At 42.5% G+C, this 20,607-nt stretch overlaps 1 protein-coding gene across 1 annotated transcript; it reads right to left on the bottom strand.

Annotated features, from left to right (window-relative positions):
• Nucleotides 1-394: 394 nt before the first annotated feature.
• LOC308097413 (uncharacterized protein) lies at nucleotides 395-20,407 on the bottom strand (the record flags this gene model as incomplete). The annotated part of the gene is made up of 5 exons (XM_080445173.1): nucleotides 395-517; nucleotides 620-741; nucleotides 10,950-11,120; nucleotides 13,081-13,227; nucleotides 20,113-20,407. 5 exons carry the CDS (start codon nucleotides 20,405-20,407, stop codon nucleotides 395-397), a joined length of 858 nt encoding a protein of 285 aa, XP_080301299.1.
• Between the last annotated feature and the right edge of the window lie 200 nt (nucleotides 20,408-20,607).

The raw sequence follows: 20,607 nt of genomic DNA, 5'->3' as shown, positions 1-20,607 counted from the left end.
ACAATTCATCTAAGTTTAAATTAGCTGACATCTTATCTTTAGACAGCAGAAGGAAAATACCGTACACTCAAAAATGTACATTTACACCTCAAAATCAGTTTTTTGTTGAAAACATCTGCTGAGATGAAATGATCATTCTATCCTTCCATAGGCAAAGAGAGGACCCTACTGAGCATGTGCACAAGAAGTCTCACCCCTCTAGCTTATTTCTAATTAGAGTTATTGAGTGTGTTACTTTTTCCCCCTGTTACTTTTGTCCCCGGTCTCCTATAGGCTACTGTATATCTTACAATAAATGCTACAAATCGCTGTATGTATGTCTGTAATCCACGAAACAGGGCCCAGGTCATCACCCTCTTTGGAGGGCTCCAAATCTAAGGTATACAGGTGATCGTCATCCTCTTCGGGGGTCCTCCAAAGAGGATGATAAGACCTCCCACCATGCAACAGCACAACCCAGTTCTCCCACTCGGCGGGTCATTCCCCTGGGTGTCAACCCTCCTCCAGGAGGTCGTCTCTGGATTGAATGTCCACAAATCGTTGAACTGTGTGTCACCCCAGGTCTCGCCACCAAATATGTACAGCTGTTCATTGTAGGCAAAGGCCGAATGTTCCACACGTCCTGCTGCCTTTCGTTCCAGTAGTCGGTCTCTGTATCAAACTCTCTGAGGTCGCTAAAACAGCTTCCTTCGTTACAGTCCTCGCTCCTTGTGTAGCCCCCGAATACAAATATCTTTGTCCCTATGATGGTGGCACAGTAGTTTAATATAAATTTATGTGTCTCATTGCCACAGAAGACTTTCCGTAGATCTGTTGTCCCTCTGGTGACTTTTGCTTTTTTTCCCCTGCGCCTTAGATTCCATCTTAGGAGTAAAATATGTTTTTTGTTAAACCCTATATATAGTGTATGAATTATTGCCTCCAGCAAACCTCCACTTCTAAGTGCCACCCCCTCCATTTTAAATGGAAAGTGATTGAGACAGCTCCTTGAACGAGAGCATCTCTCTCTGTCTCTCTCTCTCTCTCTCTCTCTCTCTCTCTCTCTCTCTCTCCGCTGTGAACTTTACGCAAGTCTTCTCCGTCTGAGCCACAAGGGAGGCACACTCGATAATTCAATATTTACTTCCATCTCATCTCTCTCCTTTTCTGTTTTGTTGTGCTGTGAGCAGATCTTCACACAAATACCAACCTTGGTGCGTCGGGCAGTGCAAAAAAAAAAGAAAAAGTGTTCCGAAGCAAAATAAAAAGATGTTATTGAAGATTAGATATTTCCCCCCCCCTGCTGTTGCCCCTTTCAAACAGTAAATTGATCGACAGTCACACACCGTCTCTGACACGAACGGCCTTCTACCATGCCGTTGAAGGCACAAGGGGGCGGGGCTGGCGGGCTAAGTTAGTGCCGTGAGTGGCAGTTGGGGCAAACGCAGTCCCCACCACTTCATTTACTATTCTGTGCCTATCGGTACATAACTCGGACGGCGCTTAGTCGACTAGCAGACCATCGGCCGGTCGTCGCGGGCACTCGCGACTCCTCGGCCTCAAGGTCTGCTGAGTCGGCGCGCCTCCGTCATGGTCCAAAACTATACTTTATCGGCGAAAAAAATAGTCTGCGGTTGTTTCAAAAAGTAGTGTCCTAAGCGGGAATCGAACCCAGACTCTCAGCGGTAGTGGATCGGCAGGCAAATGATTAGCGAGGTGCGCCACTGAGGCCAGTGCTGAAAATGGGTATTTGGGCTGGATTAGAATGTGACGTCCTAACTCTTCTATTGTAGAGGAAAGAAGTCCCTTGGCAGATTAGGTCTGGCCCCTCTCAATAGAGATTGGCTTTCTCTCCGTCCAAAGTTTTGAGGGACCAATTACGGCCCAGTATGCAAATATGGGGCGGATCTTTTTTTGCCCCTCAGAGATGCAGGTTCCACATAGAGATTCCAGACTAATATCTATGCAGTGATATTAGTCTGGCCATGCCAGGCTATATGGACACATGTCTGATAACCACTTGTTTAAACAACATTCAGGAAACACACCCAAATAATCAACTACACTTTAGAAACAAGCCCCCCAAAAAACACAACCAACAACTACCAATATTTACAAGAAACTTTACAGAAAAACAAACTCAAAGTCGCTTATAATAAGCAGACATGGCCACACTGATTAAAACTGAGGAAAAACTTTGTATGAAAATAATCGATACCCCCACGCTCTATATGGGTGAGTTTTCATAGTACAGCACACACTCAGACACAACCGGGCACGCACGCACACAGACACGCACACATGCACACACCACTGGAGTTTTTAGATGCCTTTCCTAAATCTTTCTATTTTCTAGTTTTTCATGTTCCGTTTTCCTTTGGGCTAAGATGAGCCTTTAGTGGTCAGAGAAGTGTTGAACCCTGCTATGAAGGTCATTTCTCTCTCTCTCTCTCTCTCTCTCTCTCTCTCTCTCTCTCTCTCTCTCTCTCTCTCTCTCTCTCTCTCTCTCTCTCTCTCTCTCTCTCTCTCTCTCTCTCTCTCTCTCTCGTGTTGTGTGAACATAATGGCCTCTGTTGGTCTCATAGTCTCGTGAGGCATGTCGTGTCTCCATGAAGCCGGCCTATAGCTTCTCGGGGCAGTCCAAATATAAAATGGAGGAAAATCTTTGCACGAAAATAATTCACATCCTACCACCGAGAATCTACTGTCTGTGGCAGAGCCCAGAGCCCAGAGTTCCATGCACAAACCCTCTAACTTGCGGCCAATACTTCCACATGCAACCATGTAATATCTTATTAGTAGCCACGGCAGACACTCCAATTGATCTTTATCCTTGTGGAGAAAGGAACAAAAAAAACTAAAAGTGCTCCTCGGAGCACAGGTCTCCGCCAGGTCAGGTAAGTTATTGTGGCCTCCTGGTGGCGCTATAATAGGCCAATGTGAAAAGGGTGGCATTTCTTCCTCGGCCTAGTGGGAATGTGCGTGCAAATTTTCACGGAAATCGCACGCCGCGTTCATGATTTCAGACATTTTGTTGAAAACGGACCAATCCTGCAAACTTTGGAAGTCAACCTTAGCCAATCAGGATGGAATATGAAATATCGGACAGATGCGTCTTGATCACATGACTATAGAGATACTGTGTACCGATTTGCGTGATGTTTGGATAAAATCTGAAGGATTAATATCCAAAAATGTATTTGACATAAGTCGGCCTCCTGGTGGCGCTGTAAAAAGCAGATGTAAAAAATGCAGTGCAGATGTTTTTCCTTGGTCTCTAGGGAGTAGGCGTGCAAAGTTTCACGCAGATCGGTGCAGTTATAGTTAAAAATGCAAATCGGCCTGTTATAGCGCCACCATGAGGCTGATGTGAAAACTTTTAAGTGCCATTTCTTCCTCGGCCTAGTGGGAATGTGCGTGTGCAATTTTATGGAAATGGCAAGCTGCGTTCATGATTTGAGGCAGTTTGATCAAAACGGACCAATCCTGCAAACTTTGCATGGTAACCTTAGCCAATGAGGATGGAATATGGGAAATCGGACAGATCAGGGTTGATCACGTGACTATAGAGATACTGTGTACCGATTTGCATGAGGTTTGGTTAAAAACTGTAGGAGTAATGGGAAAAAATGGGTTTTGCACAAATCGGCCTCCTGGTGGCGCTATAACAGGCCCATGTGAAATATTTGAGGCAGAGGTTCTGAATTGGCATCCAGGGAGTGTGTGTGCACAGTTTCGCAGCGACCGGGCCAACGGTGCCGGAGATTTGGTGCTAACACACAGACAGGACACACGGACGGACGGACGGACGGACGGACGGACGGACAGGGGCGAAAACATACTCTCTCGCCATGCCTTTCGGCCTGGCGGAGACAATGACACATCCTCGACCTTTATGGCCTTTGAGTATTGTGCGTGCGTGCGTGCGTGCGTGCGTGCGTGCGTGCGTGCGTGCGTGCGTGCGTGCGTGCGTGCGTGCGTGCGTGTAGAAATAGTCCTGAGAGTGTAATGCCCATAACGGTCACCGTAGTAAAAATGTTGATCACTTCCAAGCTGTTGTAAAATAAGAAGGGAATGGTATGATTTATCTCCATGGCAACAACAGCTGAGCTGCATGGGTGACAATCTTCATTGAAACCATTTAAAAAAGAAAACAGAACCGTAGAGATGCATCACCTGTACATACCGGAACAAATCAAAGTCCCCGTGTGCAGCAGTTTCCATTGTGGTCCATTTTACTCAATTCATCAGTAAGACATGCAGGTACATAGCCTGTTAAAGCCCTTACCTCCGGAAAATCTAATTTCCATTTGATTTCAGGAGTGAGCCTGGCATGAGGGCTTGTTTGGCGTTTTTTCGCCGTCCACCAAGTGGACGAGCCTATCAGCGTCCTTAGCCTGGTAAAGCCCATCGTTCTGTGATTGACAGCAAAAGTTGGCCAATCAGGTGACGAGTTTGAGTGAACCCGAATGGATCCGAGTGCAGCCGACCAAAATGGAACGGCAGCCATTGTTTTCTGTGTGCTGTTTTCGTCTCTCTTTTAAAACTTCAAAACGCTTTGGTTGCTTTGTATTGTGGTGAGGAAACCTGCTACGGCTAAAGTGTTATAAGATCCTTTAGAAAATGTCACTGACAGCGCTAAGGGAAGGACAATTAAGTGTCCTTCCTCTTCTTCAGATACAGGAGTATTAATGTACCAGCTGCTTGCTGCAGAGAGCCTCACACACAGCACTCACAATGCATCAGGATCACGTCTCTTCAAAGTTCCTTTCTTTGATTCTTTCTCATTCATGTAAGAAGAAATATGTTCATTACGGTTGTTGTTAATCTTAGTTTTCATATAAGATCAGTATAGTTCCATTGTGTGGCGGATGGATGTTTCTGTCCTTGTGAATTACTGTAAATCTGTGTATTAATTAGCCTTTTATGAAACTGGTATGAAGCGTCTTGCAAGCTACTGTCTTGCTGTTACCATATTAAAAGGCAGGCAAATTTGATTCTGTGCCTGAACAGGAAATGGCAACCTGGGGATTTATGGTGGCTGTTGATTGTAAGGTTGCTGTTCTGCACAGACAGCCGACCGCGCCAAGGTTTGGATGGAAGATCAAAGATCAGCGCTGTGCTTTTTATTTGCTGTGTCACAGCTGTACTGATCATGCACTTACCCAGTGGTGTAGCTAAGTACATGTACTCAAGTACTGTACTTAAGTACAATTTTGAGGTATTTTTTTTTACTTTCTTCAGTATTTTATATTCTTAATTTAAATGTTGATATTATCAAAAACAAGTACCAAACATATGTACGTGTCTACATATTTTGACAGCTTCAGCTGCTAGTTATTATTGTGGAAATGTAACATTTCCTCTGTGAGAGAATGAATGAGTTTATACTAATATGCATTTTAGGAGATTGTTTCAATACAAAAGATGACAATAATATGACAATAATTATGTAATATAATAATGGGAAATATTATAATGAGAAAATGAGAGTAAAGAATAGAAAGGGAAAAGGAAAAGTGAAGGAAGAAAATGGAAGAAGAAAAGGTGGACAGGGTCCTGTTGCCTTGGAAGGCAACGGGAGTCTGACATCGATCTGGATGTTGGGGTTGGGGCAGCTTAAATACAGATTCTACAAGGATACATACACATTGTTATGATATTTATGATGATCTGGATGTTGGGGCAGCTTAAATACAGATTCTACACATTGTTATATTTCTGAGGACTGACATTCCTCTGTCTGACTAAAAGATGTGTCCTCAGCACTTCTCTTCTGCCTGAATATTGACATAAATAGTTGTAGTTGTGTAATGTTACACCCTGTACAGGTGTCACCAATGATACTAATTAAATAAACATGCACTGTTTACTTTGACTTGAATGAAACACAGCCTTAATTTGTTTAATTGAAAAGGTCTATTCCAGTCTAAGATTAAACTATTATTATTACATTATTATGTCCAGTAATTTATCTTAAGGACATCCAGACAAACAGCGCCCCCAACTGGAGCTAGGTGGGGTGGTAGAAGTGAAACGTTATCTTATTGCTGCAGCCAATTGGTACTTTTAACCAGGACTCACCTGTGGCAGCAAATCAATTAAGGAACCCTTAAAAGCCCCTAACTCCCCATTGGCAGTTCTCTTTGTTCAGAAGGACAACAGAGGCAACAACCTGTATGTGTTGTAGAGGCAAGGAACCATGGAACCATCTGGAAGATGATCTTTCTACAACATCACTTCCTTCAACGTAATGAAGTTGTTCTGTTTTCTCCATCCTTGGTCTCTCTGCTCACTAAAAGGCCCTGTTCAGACTGGCAGCCCAAATCACATTGTTGTCCTATCCAGATTAGAACTAGATGTATTTGATCAGGTCTGAACAGCATAAAACCACATGGAAACTGATTCTTGTTTGAAATGTGATTCAAATCTGATTTCTAAAGATGTGTCTCAGTCTGGACATTCTGACACTGAAGCAGGATTTATACTTTGTTGTACAACGGTGTCCCTTGCTGAAAATAGACGATATACAGGTTCACAATGCGACGCGTTGTGAACTTGTAGATTGGCTATTTTTTAATAAACACATTTGATCTGATTCACTTGCAAATAACAGTATGAACAGACAGTCCCAAAAATCAGATTTGAGAAACAAATCAACAAAGGCCTTACTTTATTGTCAGGCCTGCCTCCATTCCCCCTGAGCTGCCACAACAAATAGCATCTTTAAACCTTAACACACAGCCTGTTAAACACTTACTGATTTAACCACTTGAACCCCAGCATCCATATTCTGGGGGGGGGGGGTCAATTTGCCAAAACAGCAGATCTACAAGTTAACAATGCCTCACGTTTGCGACACATTGTGAACTTGTAGATCTGCTATTTGTGGCGAAGAGAATGGAGTAGACGCTAACTCAATCCAGTTCTCTAAGATTACAAGTGTTTAAGTGGTTAAAATCAACAAACCTTGTATTGGCCCATCATCAACTTTGAGTGTAATTGATCATAGTATGTTTTATAGCCTACATGTAGGTAGTGATCATAGTATGTTGTATAGCCTACATGTAGGTAGTGATCATAGTATGTTGTATATGTGACAGGGTGGAAAACGGGACATTATTATTATTTTTTGTTATTTATATTGATGCACTGTTTCATCATCTTAAAGGAGAATTCTGGACAAATTAAGTGTTATCTTTCATGTCTCGTTACTCACCTAGCGACGTAAAAAGTGGCGTTCTTTTTTTCCATATATTCCCCTGTCGTCATTTTTTAAACACCCTCCGTTGTTATAATGGGAGCGAGTGGGTTAGTGAAGTTCGTCTATTATAACCGACGCAATGTTATTTTTTTCTCTACTACGATTCATTGTAGAGTCTCATGATAGTCAAACATGCGCTGAAAATTCCTGCGAGCCTGCCGTTAATGGCGAACGATTTAACACTGGTTGCTTGTTTCCAGAATCTGGCAACACGAGTTGCCAGGTTCTGGAAAGAAACAAGCATCCAGTGTTAAATCGTTCGCCATTAACGGCAGGCTCGCAGGAATTTTCAGCGCATGTTTGACTATCATGAGACTCTACAATGAATCGTAGTAGAGAAAAAAATAACATTGCGTCGGTTATAATAGACGAACTTCACTAACCCACTCGCTCCCATTATAACAACGGAGGGTGTTTAAAAAATGACGACAGGGGAATATATGGAAAAAAAGAACGCCACTTTTTACGTCGCTAGGTGAGTAACGAGACATGAAAGATAACACTTAATTTGTCCGGAATTCTCCTTTAACACCCTTTTAACCTTTATTGTGATGACTGCACTGTATTATTTATGAATGAACATGTTTTCCCCCCGGTCCCCGAGCCACTTGGTATGCCCCAAATTGACAATGACAGCAAACAGCTGTGAGATTGACTGACGCTTGGGCGCGGTCCCCACGGCCCAATCCCACAGCAGGTCACGTCATCAACAGCCAACCACGACGGAGAAGGGCGCGGTGTCTCTGTGCAATGAGAATAAACCGCTCAGTTCAAAAAGGGAGAGGAGCGAGAAGGACGGAGAGCAGGAGTGTGTGTGTGAAAGGACCGGTGCGACACACAGAAAGTCCCAGTGCGTAGCCGAGGTAAAGGGCGTGAGAGACGGGAGAGTGCGTGCTGCCAGCCACCGAAAGCAACGAGCAACATTTGGCAGACGGCTCCATTATAGAAAGACCCGAGAAAGACTGTGTGTGCAGAGGGGAAGGAGAGGACGACAGCAGCGACGACCAGACCATATAAAGAGCGAAGCAGGACCTGGAGAGGAGCGGACAAAAGAGAGGCTAAAGTGTTGCGACGCGCAACTCCATCAGTAGGCAGCGAAAGCTGCCTTCGGAGTAAGTTTCTATCCACGCAACACTCGATTTGTGATAGCCACCACTGCCAGCAGCCCACAGTACCTTACCTGTAAACAGTTGAACTGGCCTATTGCTTCTGTACTTCCAGGCGGTGATAAAGAAACAGACGAACAATTGAAGAGTCCTGGCTTGGCTTCCCTCCACCTGTTTTCCCCCAGTATTTGCACACACTTGTCTTAAATTATTTATAGCATTTTTTATTGTATTTTAATAGCACCTGCACTTTACTTATCCCTAAGTATTTGATGCACATTTTGCTATTGATTTGCACAAAATTGCTATTTGCACACTCTGCATATTGGCCGAAGAGAACCCCCGGTGTTGCATTTGAATGGCCTAAAGTCCACATAGTACTGAACGCACTTTATATAGCACCGCACTTTACTTTTGTAAAAGTACTGTTGCCTATTATGCTATTTATTTGCGCTCTTGCTATTATTGTTGTTTCGCCCATTGTTTTGCATTTTAGTTAGTTTAGCGGCGCCATAGGAGGTTAGGGTTTATATTTTAGGATTGTTGTTTATTTTGTATGCTGGTTTTAAAGGCACAGAGGCCTCTTGTAACAGGGATAATTCAAATAAATGTATGTTCACCCTTTTTATCCATTGTGTCGACTTCAGTTTCCTCCTGGGTTTTAAGTTGTGTTGTTCTCCTAAAGTTAAATACTTACCTAGTTATCTCGAACCTGTAAAAAGCCTGTTGAAACAAAGAGAGTTAATCAAGGAGTTCTTAGGCTCCTTTAATCCAAACCTAAGTGGCGTAGTCTGCAAGGTAAATCGATTATTCCATTGGCATAAGCAACAATTACGCACCCCGCACTTTATTGTGTATCTGATATTTTATTGTTGCCAAAACCAATTGTGAATATATTAAAGGGTGTCATTTATCCCACCAAGAAATTGACACAGTTACATGTGACTCAGTCGGCAGTAGCTCACATATAGCCTACATGTAGGTAGTGATCATAGTATGTTGTATAGCCTACATGTAGGTATCAAGTGATCATAGTATGTTGTATAGCCTACATGTAGGTAGTGATCATAGTATGGTGTATAGCCTACATGTAGGTATAAACGTGGTGTTGTTTCTGAAAAGCTGAAGTGCTTATAGAATGTGTTATGAATGCAGAATGTTATTTAATTATCACAACTGAACATGTGAATTACAACAGAGATGTTGGTTCTTCATAATAACAGGGTAACACTTGCTATGGATCCGTTGTCTATAATACTTAATAAATATACTTATAATACATTATAATCTGCTTATAACACTGTATAATCATAAGAACCCATAAATACTAATGCTTAATAACAATAATCATAACACATTATGAAGCCATTCATACGGTCAAGTATCACACAGCTTCATAATTACAGATCACTCAGAGACTTTTTATTTTGTCCAGGATCTTGTTTTATAATTAACGTTCATTAAACGTAAATAATCCAAGGCAAAAGCTATAAATAATGGTGATATTGATTTGAAGTCATAAGGCCCAGCCCTATATCATACGTTTGTCTGATGTCATTTATCAACTCAGATTGATCCTTTGATAAAAGCATTTGTTTACGTTTAACTAACAGCTTCTCTGCGTATGAATCTATGTGCATTTGGACCAAAGCGTTTTGACACAAACTGCAGCTAAAGGTTTTTCCCCCTTGTATGAGTCCTCCTCATGTGTCTTTTTAGATTACCGTTGTGACGAAAGCCTTTGTTACAAACTGTACAAGTGAATGGCTTTTCCCCTGTATGAGTCCTCATGTGTGTTTTTAGATGTCTGTTGAGATGAAAGCCTTTGTTACAAACTGTACAAGTGAATGGCTTTTCCCCTGTATGAGTCCTCATGTGTGTTTTTAGATTACTCAATTGTATAAATCCTTTGTTACAAACTGTACAAGTGAATGGCTTTTCTCCTGTATGAGTCCTCATGTGTCTTTTTAGATTACTGCTGTCACAAAAGCCTTTGCTACAAACTGTACAAGTGACTGGCCTTTCCCCTGTATGAGTCCTCATGTGTATTTTTAGATTACCGTTTTTACTAAAGCCTTTGTTACAAACTGTACAAGTGAAAGGCTTTTCCCCTGTATGGATCATCATGTGGCTTTTTAGATGACTCAATTGTATAAATCCTTTACTACAAACTTCACAAGTAAAGGGAATTTCCTCTGTATGAGTCCTCATGTGCGTCTTAAGATTTCCCTTATGATTAAACATTTTGCAACACACTGTACAACTAAATCTTTTCTTCCCCTTGTGACTCTGCATGGAGTGAGTTTCTTTCGATGATTTCAGGTCCTGGGACATCTTGTTGCTCAAAGACAATCTCTGTCCTTCCACATGTTGTGTCTTGTGTGACTTCAGTGTGTTTAAAGGTGACTGATCTACACTGGTCTCCCACTCATCACTGTCTTCAGTGATGTCAGATTCAGAACAGTGTGAAGAGAGGAGCTGGTCATCACTAGTTGGATGTGATGTTCCACAGTCCTCTACATCAGCTTGTGTTTTCATGTGTTCAGTTGAGGTGCTGGCTACAGGCTCTGTGTCTCTGTTTTCACCATCATCACCTTCACTTTTCACTGCTAGTAATGTCAGCATCGGCCTATTAACCTCTTCTAGTCTATGAAGTAGCTCCTCCTGCTCCTCTTTAATGTGTGGAGGCTCTGGTTCCTCCTGGACCAGACTGAGGCTCCTCTCCTCTTCAGAGGAAACCTCCTCTTTACACACAGGGAGGTGCAGGACGTCTGGGGGAAAGATACAATGAACAAATGTTTTATTTTCTTTTTTCATTAAGTGTTTCCTCGGTTTCATAGGTGTGATAGTTGGAGTAACTTCCGCTGTAAATAAATGCTCCTAAACCATAGATCTATCCTCATTTATCTAAGATATTTGTATATATATCGGCTGCAACCATTCCATTCCACCAATACACTTTGTGGTGGAAATTGAACAGATTTTTACTGTAATCAAATGTTTGAATCTTTGTGTAAACTGCAGCTGTCTATCATAATAGATGGATCAGTAGGGCCGGGCCATGTGTCGAAGTGTCCCTGAGCAAGACACTTAACCCCTAACTGCTCCCCCCTCCGCGCTCCTCTGTGGGCAGCACTCAGCTGGGTAAAGCTGAAACTGAATTCCCCCATGGGATGAAAAAGGTCTCAAAAAAAGAAAAATAATAGCGATACTAGGGTTCTAGTTGTTAAACATGTGTTGTGTTTAAAGTTGGAGTTCACCCAAAAAATTACTTATTTTCTATCAATTACACACCCCATGAAGCCTTGATTTCATGGATTTATTTTTGTTTTTGTGGCATTCCTAAGACAATAATTTGATGACCGGATGTATTTCCGGTAGGAGACACAAATAATCTACTTTGTGTCTCCTACCGGATACATTAGCCGGTAGCAGACGAGAATCAAAATATTAGCTTAGGAATGTGACAAAAACAAAAAAGAATCCATGGATTCAAGGCTTCATAGGGTGTGCAATTGATAGAAAATAAGTAATTTTTGGGGTGAACTCCTCCTTTAAACATATATTTAGATTTCAGCATATGTATCAGTAGGCAGTAGTGCTGGGCCATAGGACTTCTAATCAATATCATGAATATTTAAAACTTAAAGAATTACGATGAATAATTCCCAAAAAACATGTATAGGGAAAATTAGCAGATCTATGAGCTGAGCTTGTAGATCAACTATTTTCACTATTTTTGCACGCCACCATTGTACAACTTGTGAGTGAAGGTGAGTGTAAATGGTTACACAACATTTTTTAGCAGCTACAAACGTCAGGTGTAGCTTTGTAACTTCATGTCACTGGCTTCCGTTCAAATGAATGGTGGACTGTGAGTTTGTATCTGCCAGTGTGAACACAGCATAAATGTTGGTTTTGATACATTTTTGGTTAATTGTCCAGTCCTAGTAGGCAAAGATCTCTGATCATAATGTGAGTTTCTTTAAATGCACGGTTCAGAAGAGTTCATACAGGCATTCATTAAAATGTCATTAAATTAGGTACCTGTTATTTAAGGAGGCACGGGCATACATTTGCGTCCAATAACCATCTTGACATTTAATCTTTACTTTGTTTCTGAACCTACACCCATCTGACCTAGCAGCCTCTATAGGCTGATTGTAGTGATTTTAGCCAAGTTATTAGATTAGCACTTATAAAGTCTGTTTTTGGGCGGTGTAGCCGCCCCTATAAGTGGGGTTGGGACATTGACATTTGCTGCACTGTGATTGGCACTTTTTCAAGTATACTTGAAAAAGACCGAAAGGGTCGAAACGTCGTATCAGCTGTTTGTTGTGAAATAAAACCTGGAGCATCAAAGTGAGTTGCGAGCCATATCTTTGTTTTATCATTACTGTCTTTACAGTTCAAAGCTCAGCGCCAAGGAACGGAGGATGTGCGTTATTTATGTTCCACCCATTATACACCCCTTCCACCCACAATGGGTGGCCCCTGGCCACCCCATTGTACACCCCCTCTACATTAGTACACCCCTAGCTGTACTGTGATTGGCTGACTCTATTGGCTGACTCTATTCAGCACTGTGATTGGCTAGCGAGACACATGATGTAATTCATAACCTATAAATAGGACTATGCACTTTTAAAAAAACACTTTTTTTTAATTGAGCTTCCATCACTGTGATGACCACACTGCCCACTTCACACTGGGTGTGATTTTTTTAAATACCTGAGAGAGTGTTGCACCTGGTCTTCCTATGTAGTAATGTCCATGTTGACACATCAGCCTCTTCCTGTTCCTGTTTAATCTGTGGTGGTTGTGGTTCCTCCTGGACCAGACTGGGGCTCCTCTTCTCCTCATGTTCAGATGAAACCTCTTTACACACAGACAGAAGGAGGACAGAAGAGGTAGAATCAGCACCACAACTCAAAGTGGGTTACCTGGGTTCCATTTTAGAGGCAAATCTTTCCAGTGATAAAATGGCAACTAACAACAGGTCACAGTGGTCAGTAAGAATACATGGAGGACTCTAACAGGAGCACTCATCCAAAGTCACTTCGACTATGCATGCACCTCATGGTACCATTGCACCACAAAGGCCTTTAAAACAAGGCTCCAGACATCCCAAAACAAACTGGTCAGGCTACTTCTTGGCCTCACATTGCTAGGGTGGGATGGCTCAGGGTAGAGGACAGAGTACAGTCATTTGGAATGGGCCTGGTCTACAAGATACACTACACCACAAAGACACCCATGTACCTGTCAAACTACTTCACAAAGGTCAATGACGTCCACAATCACAACGCCAGAGGGAGCTCCACTAATCACGTTCAACCCAGATTTGGCTCAAACAAGGGGTTACATGTTTCTCCTACTATGCCACACAAATGTGGAACGCCCTAACAACAGTCATAAAGGAATGTAAATCCCTACTCTGTTTATATGATGTTTTGCATAGTATTGCATATTTGTTTCATTAAATGTTTCGATGAATTGAGTACAAAGGACCCCAATGGAAACAAGCCATAGGCTTTCTTGGGTTTAAAATTCCTTAGCAGACCTTGTATAGAGCTGTACTTTTCTGTGCTTTTATTTGCAAACTGCTAATAAAGTATTCAATCAATACATCAAGTGTGGTTAAGCTAGCAGCTTAGCTCAATCATTCATTAAACCTTTATTTGAGATTATCTGAGAGATCATTGAGGGAGACCCTCATTTACAATGATGCAGAGATTACACACATTTTATCCCACAATTTTGTAACCCTATTTTTTACACCCAGTGCCAATTGTCTATGTAATCCTGGGCACTACCTTCCCTCTGCCAACCTAGGGAGGCCAGGGCCGAGCTCATGCCTCCTTCAATGCATGAGAGCCAACTGACCTTCTTGTCACCTGACAGGGGAGAGTTTCCCTGGTTGGACGTAGCGCGTGGAAGGAACACGTTATTCCAACCAGTTCCTTTCCCCTCCATCAGGCGCCCTGGCTGGCCAGGGGGAGGCAGTATAGTGACCAGGAGTACTGCATGTTTTTGTGAGGGTATTAACTACCCTAGGAGACACCCCCTTTCAGGGGCGTCCGCTGGCCTAGCGGTCCAGGCGCATACCACATGCTGGTAATCCAGCTTGACAGCGTGTCGCGGGTTCGACTCCCGTTCCCGACGACCTTTGCTGTATGTCTCCCCCCATCTCTCTCCCCATTTCCTGTCAGCCTACTGTCCTGTCCAAATAAAGGCATAAAAGCCCAAAAAATATCTTTAAAAAATAAAAAAAGGCCCTTTCGCCAACCCCACCTAGGGTATGGGCACTGATGACGCAGAGGAGAGAACACACCCCCAGTGCCCACAGAGTCTCCTGCGGGAATCAAACCCAGGACCTTCTAGCTGTGAGGCGACAGCACTACCGACTGTGCCACCGTGCCCCTTTAAGAGTTTAAGCTCTTGTTGCAAGAGGTTCCAAGAATCAGGTGCACCAAAGCTGAAAGCAGTCTTTCCCAGTTCCGAACAAAAGGAACCAGAAGGACTAGCCAATCGCTGGAGCGAGTTAGAATGTGACAGGTTTCTGACGTAGCATGGATGAGATATAAGATGGTAATGTTCCTACCAGGGCTCTATAAATAAAGAGGTGCCAATGATTTAGGGTTGCCAACCGTCCTGTATTAGCTGGGACGCCCAGTATTTGAGCCAAAAGGGCTTTGTTTGTCCCGGACTCCCGTGTAAAGGAAAAAAATAAAAATCTGTTTGCGCACAATGCAGTGTATCTGGCTGCGTGCCTGTGTGTTTGTGTGCTGTATGCGAAGGGCGCTAGGACCGCTCAGTTGACAGGGCAGGCACAGTGCTCACACACGTGCGTGTGTGTGTGTGTGTGTGTGAGAGATTTTCTCCGGTGGGCGCGGCATCATTGTTTGTGTGGCATGTCAGCCTGTTCAGTCATGTGGGAAAATGAGCGCTGCCGGTGGAGGAGGTGATAATGAAAGAGGGGAAGAGAGAGGGGAAGAGAGAGAGGATGTGGTTCTGGGCCCTGGCCCTTCTAAAAAGAAAAGACTTGTGTCTTACGACAAACAGTGGGAAGAAAAACACAGTTGGGTTAAGCCCGTGAGTGGAGATCTGTCTCGGGTCTTCTGCACCTTGTGTCGGAGGGAGTTTTCAATAAGTCACGGTGGAGAAAACAACCTGAAACAGCATGCTGGCACAGACATGCACAAGCGAGCAACACAAAATAAAGGTGCATCAAATATAACTAAATTCTTTGGCAGTTCAACTGCAGAACATGACAAAGTTGCTGCATGTGAGGTAACATCAGTGTATCACACAGTTAAGCATGGTTTGAGTTACAACAGCATGGACTGCAGTAATAAGCTGGCAAGTGCCATGTTTAGTGATTCAAACACTGCAAAGAAAATGCACTGTGGAAGAACAAAGGCTGAGATGATAACAGCCAATGTGCTTGGCCCCAAAACTGTTCTGGATCTTCTAAAAGAGCTGTGTCCTCCTCCCACCGAGGTCACAGCAGGTGAGCAGGTGGATGCAGCCCCTGTGTATTTTTCAGTAGCCACAGACGCCTCAAACAAGGGGAACCGAAAAATTTTTCCTGTGTGCCTGAGATACTTTAATGAAGACGGAGTACAGTCCAAACTACTAGATTTCTATGAAGACAGTGACGAATCCGCCAGTGGGATCCACCACGCCATAATTGAGTGTTTGACCAAATATGAACTCAAGACAGAGTGTATCACATCTTATTCTGCTGACAATGCCAATGTCAATTATAGCAGGAACCACTCTGTTTAGTAGGGGCGGCCATAGCTGAGTGGTTAGTGAGCCCGCCTAGGGAGCCAGAGGCCCTGGTTGCCCCAGGTACGATTCCAGGCCACGCCAGCATATGTGTCGATGAAATGAAATTTGTCCCTGAGCAAGACTCTTAACCCCTAATTGCTCACAGGCCCTCATTGGAAACAAGCCCGCAAGGACTTTCATGAACGTCCTGTTAAAAGGAATTATCCTTATCCTTTACCAGTTATTACAGAGTGACGACAGTCGCATTTTGAAAGCAAATTGCCCGTCGCTCACAATGCCTGTAAACATGCATGCGACCAGCTGTCAGTGGACATAGAGACAGTTGTCTTAAAAGTGTATAGCCACTTCTCAGTGTCAGCTTCTCGGCGAGAGGACCTTTGTGGATTTTTCGAGTTTGTGGACATTGAGTGGAGAGAGATTCTGCGTCACGTCTGCACCAGATGGCTGTCACTGTATCCAGCTGTTGAACTTCTCCTACAGAGCTGGCCAGCAATAACAGCATATTTCAGGTCACTCGGCAAGGCCTGCCCTGTGGTGCTTAGGAAGATATTTTCTGATGATGATGAGGATAAAGCTGCCACAGTTGAGATCTACTTGTGTTTCTTTCAAAATGTGGGAGTTGTCTTCGACCAGCTTGTAAAGAAGCTAAAGGAAACAAACCTCTGCATCACTGATGTGTATGAGGAAATCAGGAAATTCAAAGCAAAAATTCAACAAATTAAAGATGACGGCTTCTGTGGATTCCAGACCAGGCAGCTGATGGATAAACTGCTGCCTGCAGAAAAGGCCAAAATTAAAGGGGATTTCACTAAATTCTACAGCACTGTCATTTCATACATTGAGAAATGGTTTGATTTATCCACAGACAATGTAATCGGCCTGTTTGAGACACTCAGATTCTCTGACTTGGAAGAGGTGGCGGCTGCCCTAAAGTTGACTGACACACTCAACATGGACAAACTGTATGAGGAATTCTGCGCCAGCCAGGAAGAAATTGAAACGGCACGACAGGATCCCCAAAAATCAACCAGTGAGAAGTGGGTGCCTGTCTTCCAGAAAGTCGGAAAAGCTAACTTGACCAACCTGTTCCAGATAGTGTCCTTCGTTCTCAGTGTGCCCGGATCAAATGCCTTTGTGGAGAGGATTTTTTCACTTATGGCCAACAAGTGGTCAGATGCAAGAAATGGCTGCAGCACTGACCTGATCAAAACTGAGCTTCAGATTTCAGTGAACATGAACATGCCCTGCAAAGACTTCTTTCTTGCTGCGCAGAAGGACAAAGAATTGCTGGGTGCTGTTAGGAGCAGCAAGAAGTATCCTTGGAAAAATAAATAGGTCAGTAATATTTTTATTGTATTTTTACCAATCTGGGAACCCATCGCCAACTGAAAATGAAAAACAGCGCCCTCTGCTGTTTGTTCTATGTCTGTTGGCTCTGGGCGGAAGAAAACGTAACGCCAGTGCACAAGGAAACCGGGGTTTAGGTCTGCCTTCAGCTTTCACTTCCGGTGGGTGCCACTATGTTTTCATTCCCACTAAGAATATTTCTACACGGAACACTAACACCACTTCTCCCAGAGAACATGGATCGTTTTGGTTATAAGCCCACTTGTTTCTATGATGAAAGAGTAAGTTAAAATGTGAATATCTTTCCGTGGTTTTGTCTGCTCCGCGGACGCTATTGTTAAATTAGTTTGGGTTTGTTTCGAGGGGGAAAGATCGACGGACATGTGAATCCCGCCCACTACATTTGATTGGGTAAAGCGCGGCCTGCTTCCTGATCTGAAGGCACGCCCACTTGTAGCCCAGTGTGTACATGTTATGACGAGCCTTCACGACAGATTCCAACGCAGTGCAGAATCTGTTCTTGAGAGATTATATTTTTACACACACACCAAATGTGTTTTTTATCTTGTTCTTTTTTTCTTTCTAATCAGAACTTTGTCACCGACTCTACTTTACATCTTATATGGACATTAACACATCTAAATGGACATTATTATCATCCATATCCTGTCCATATATTATCAGTAGCAATAGGCCTACATGCCTTTCTGTCTGGTTCTTGTACTGATACTGATCCATCTCTCTGGAAAAGCCAATTAAAGTAATACTGAAACTTAAATCTTTGTCTTCTTGGTTGAACATTAGCAATTGGCAATGCGTGGTGATGGTTAAACATTTTCATTGCAGATGATCCTATTTTTCTATTTTGTTATCGTGAGGTTGAGAGAGAGAGAGAGAGAGAGAGAGAGAGAGAGAGAGAGAGAGAGAGAAAGAGAGAGAGTAGGCAGGCGCTGTCCGCGGTGCTGTGTGTGTGTGTGTGTGTGTGTGTGTGTGTGTGTGTGTGTGTGAGAGTCAGTCACCTGATTGATGGGAAAATGGTTGGTTGAAGGATAATATTAAGTCTAATAATGATGTACCGTGCATGTTCACATCATGTATACTTTGCATTACTTAACACCATTTTTCAAATATTTTATTTTTAAACATTTTGGACAAAATAGCCAATTGTACATCGAGGTGCCCAGATGTCCCTAGTGCCCACCTATCCTGTATCCTATTTGAACATGCTGATGTACAATGTGATGTAGTAGCCTAATGCAGGTGTAAGACCATTGTGTTTGTATTGTGTTATTATAGGTATGCATAGTTTTCTATGCATTTTGAGGGTTTTGGGGGGTTAGACCCCCAAAAACATTTTCGAACCCTAGAGGCTGGCTCCCCCAAAATAATTAAATAACATAACCCTAACCCTAAAACCGAAATAAAGTAACAAAAAAAAGTAACTAAATCCGCCAGAAACCTGAACATTTTCGCACACACGCACGAGAGGGACACGTGCGCACGTGCATGTGTCCCGTTTCTCAGTTTCTGGGAGTTGGCAACCCTACAATGATTATTGCGCCTCTCAGTGCTTGGCATATTGCAAAAAATCTGTCCACTGGTTCATCCTTCGTCTCATTTAACTCTTTATTTTAGTTTAATTTTCCCACATATTAACTACTGTAATATTGTTTGGGCTGCTACTTATCCTACATATCTAACTAAACTACTCATCATTCAAAAGAGGTTTTTGAGAATGATCTCTCACTCTAATAGACACGAGCCATCTGCACCTCTCTTTATTAAATATTCTTTATTGCCTATAGATAAGGTTCATGTTTTTCAAACCTGCTTATTTATGTTCAAATTTAAAAATTTTAAACAAGACCTTCCTTATTCTTTTCATATTTTTTTTCATGTTACTTCTGATGTTCACTCTTACCCCACAAGGCAAAGTGATGATTTTAATTTACCTTTTTGTCGTACTTCGAAACATAAACATTTCATCACATTTAGAGGCCCTCAGTTGTGGAGCTCGCTAGATGCTTCACTCAAGTCTTCACTATCCTTCCCAATATTTAAGAAACATTTAAAAAAATATCTAATTTCTTCCTTACTATAGTCCATTGATTTAATCATCTTTACAAAATGGTTTATTCTTTTGTTGTTTTGTTTGTCTTTTTCTTCTATCGAGCAGTTTTTGTGTTTTTATTTCTTTATTTGCACTACTGCTCCCCTTGGAAACTTGTATTTTTTTTGTATTGTTCTTATTGAACTTTTAATCCTGTTGTTTTAATGAACTCTCCCATGAAGGAAAGGATTCCAAATAAGCCATCCGGCTTCTTCCTTTCCTTGCACAGCAACTTGCCTTTCAATATGTATTGTTTCTATTTGTTATAACAATGTGCTAATAAACTAAACTAAACAGTCAGAGAAAATCAGCCCACCTTATCATAAAGGGCAGTGATGAGTGTTGTAGCTGTCACCAGTAATAAACCTCAGAGCTGAGTGGTAAACTGAGTCTGGAGGCTTGAGTGTGGAGGCGGTTGCATGACAATAGATTATATCGACATCGCTACTAGTAGCTAAGCTTGTGTTGAACATATGTAAACATGTGTTTGACATGAAGCATGAACCAACCTGCTCTGTGTAGTTTGATGTGTGGCTGTAGCATCACGTCCAGCAGTTTGTTTTGTGTCTCCAGCAGAGTTTCTAGTGTCTCTATCTCTCTCTGGAAGAGGTTGCACATGAACTCTGCAGCCGCACTGAGGCGCTCCAACACAAACACTCTGACATTAAGCTTCACACTACAAACATCAACACCACGCTGTTTTTCCAAAACACACAATATCTCCTCTCCCACCGACGTCATGTGTTCATTTATCTTCAGCCGTACAGACTCCATTTGACTCATTTTACCTCCTTTATGAGACATGCTCGGTTCCTAATGTGATATACTTATTGATATAAAGTATAAAGCTCTCTGTTCCTACTGTAATATACTTATATAATGTCTAAAGCATAGATTTATAATATATCGGTAAAGGTACAAAGATCAACAATTCCACCATTACGCTTAACGGCTACTGAAAACAAACAACATGCCTTCACTTCCGCGTCAACGTGTTTCAAGCG

The sequence above is a fragment of the Gymnoscopelus braueri genome (assembly GCF_963280865.1).
Source record: "Gymnoscopelus braueri genome assembly, chromosome: 12".
Taxonomy (NCBI): domain Eukaryota; kingdom Metazoa; phylum Chordata; class Actinopteri; order Myctophiformes; family Myctophidae; genus Gymnoscopelus; species Gymnoscopelus braueri.
Note: the sequence above shows the minus strand (reverse complement) of the source record. Positions and strands in the feature narration are given on the sequence as shown.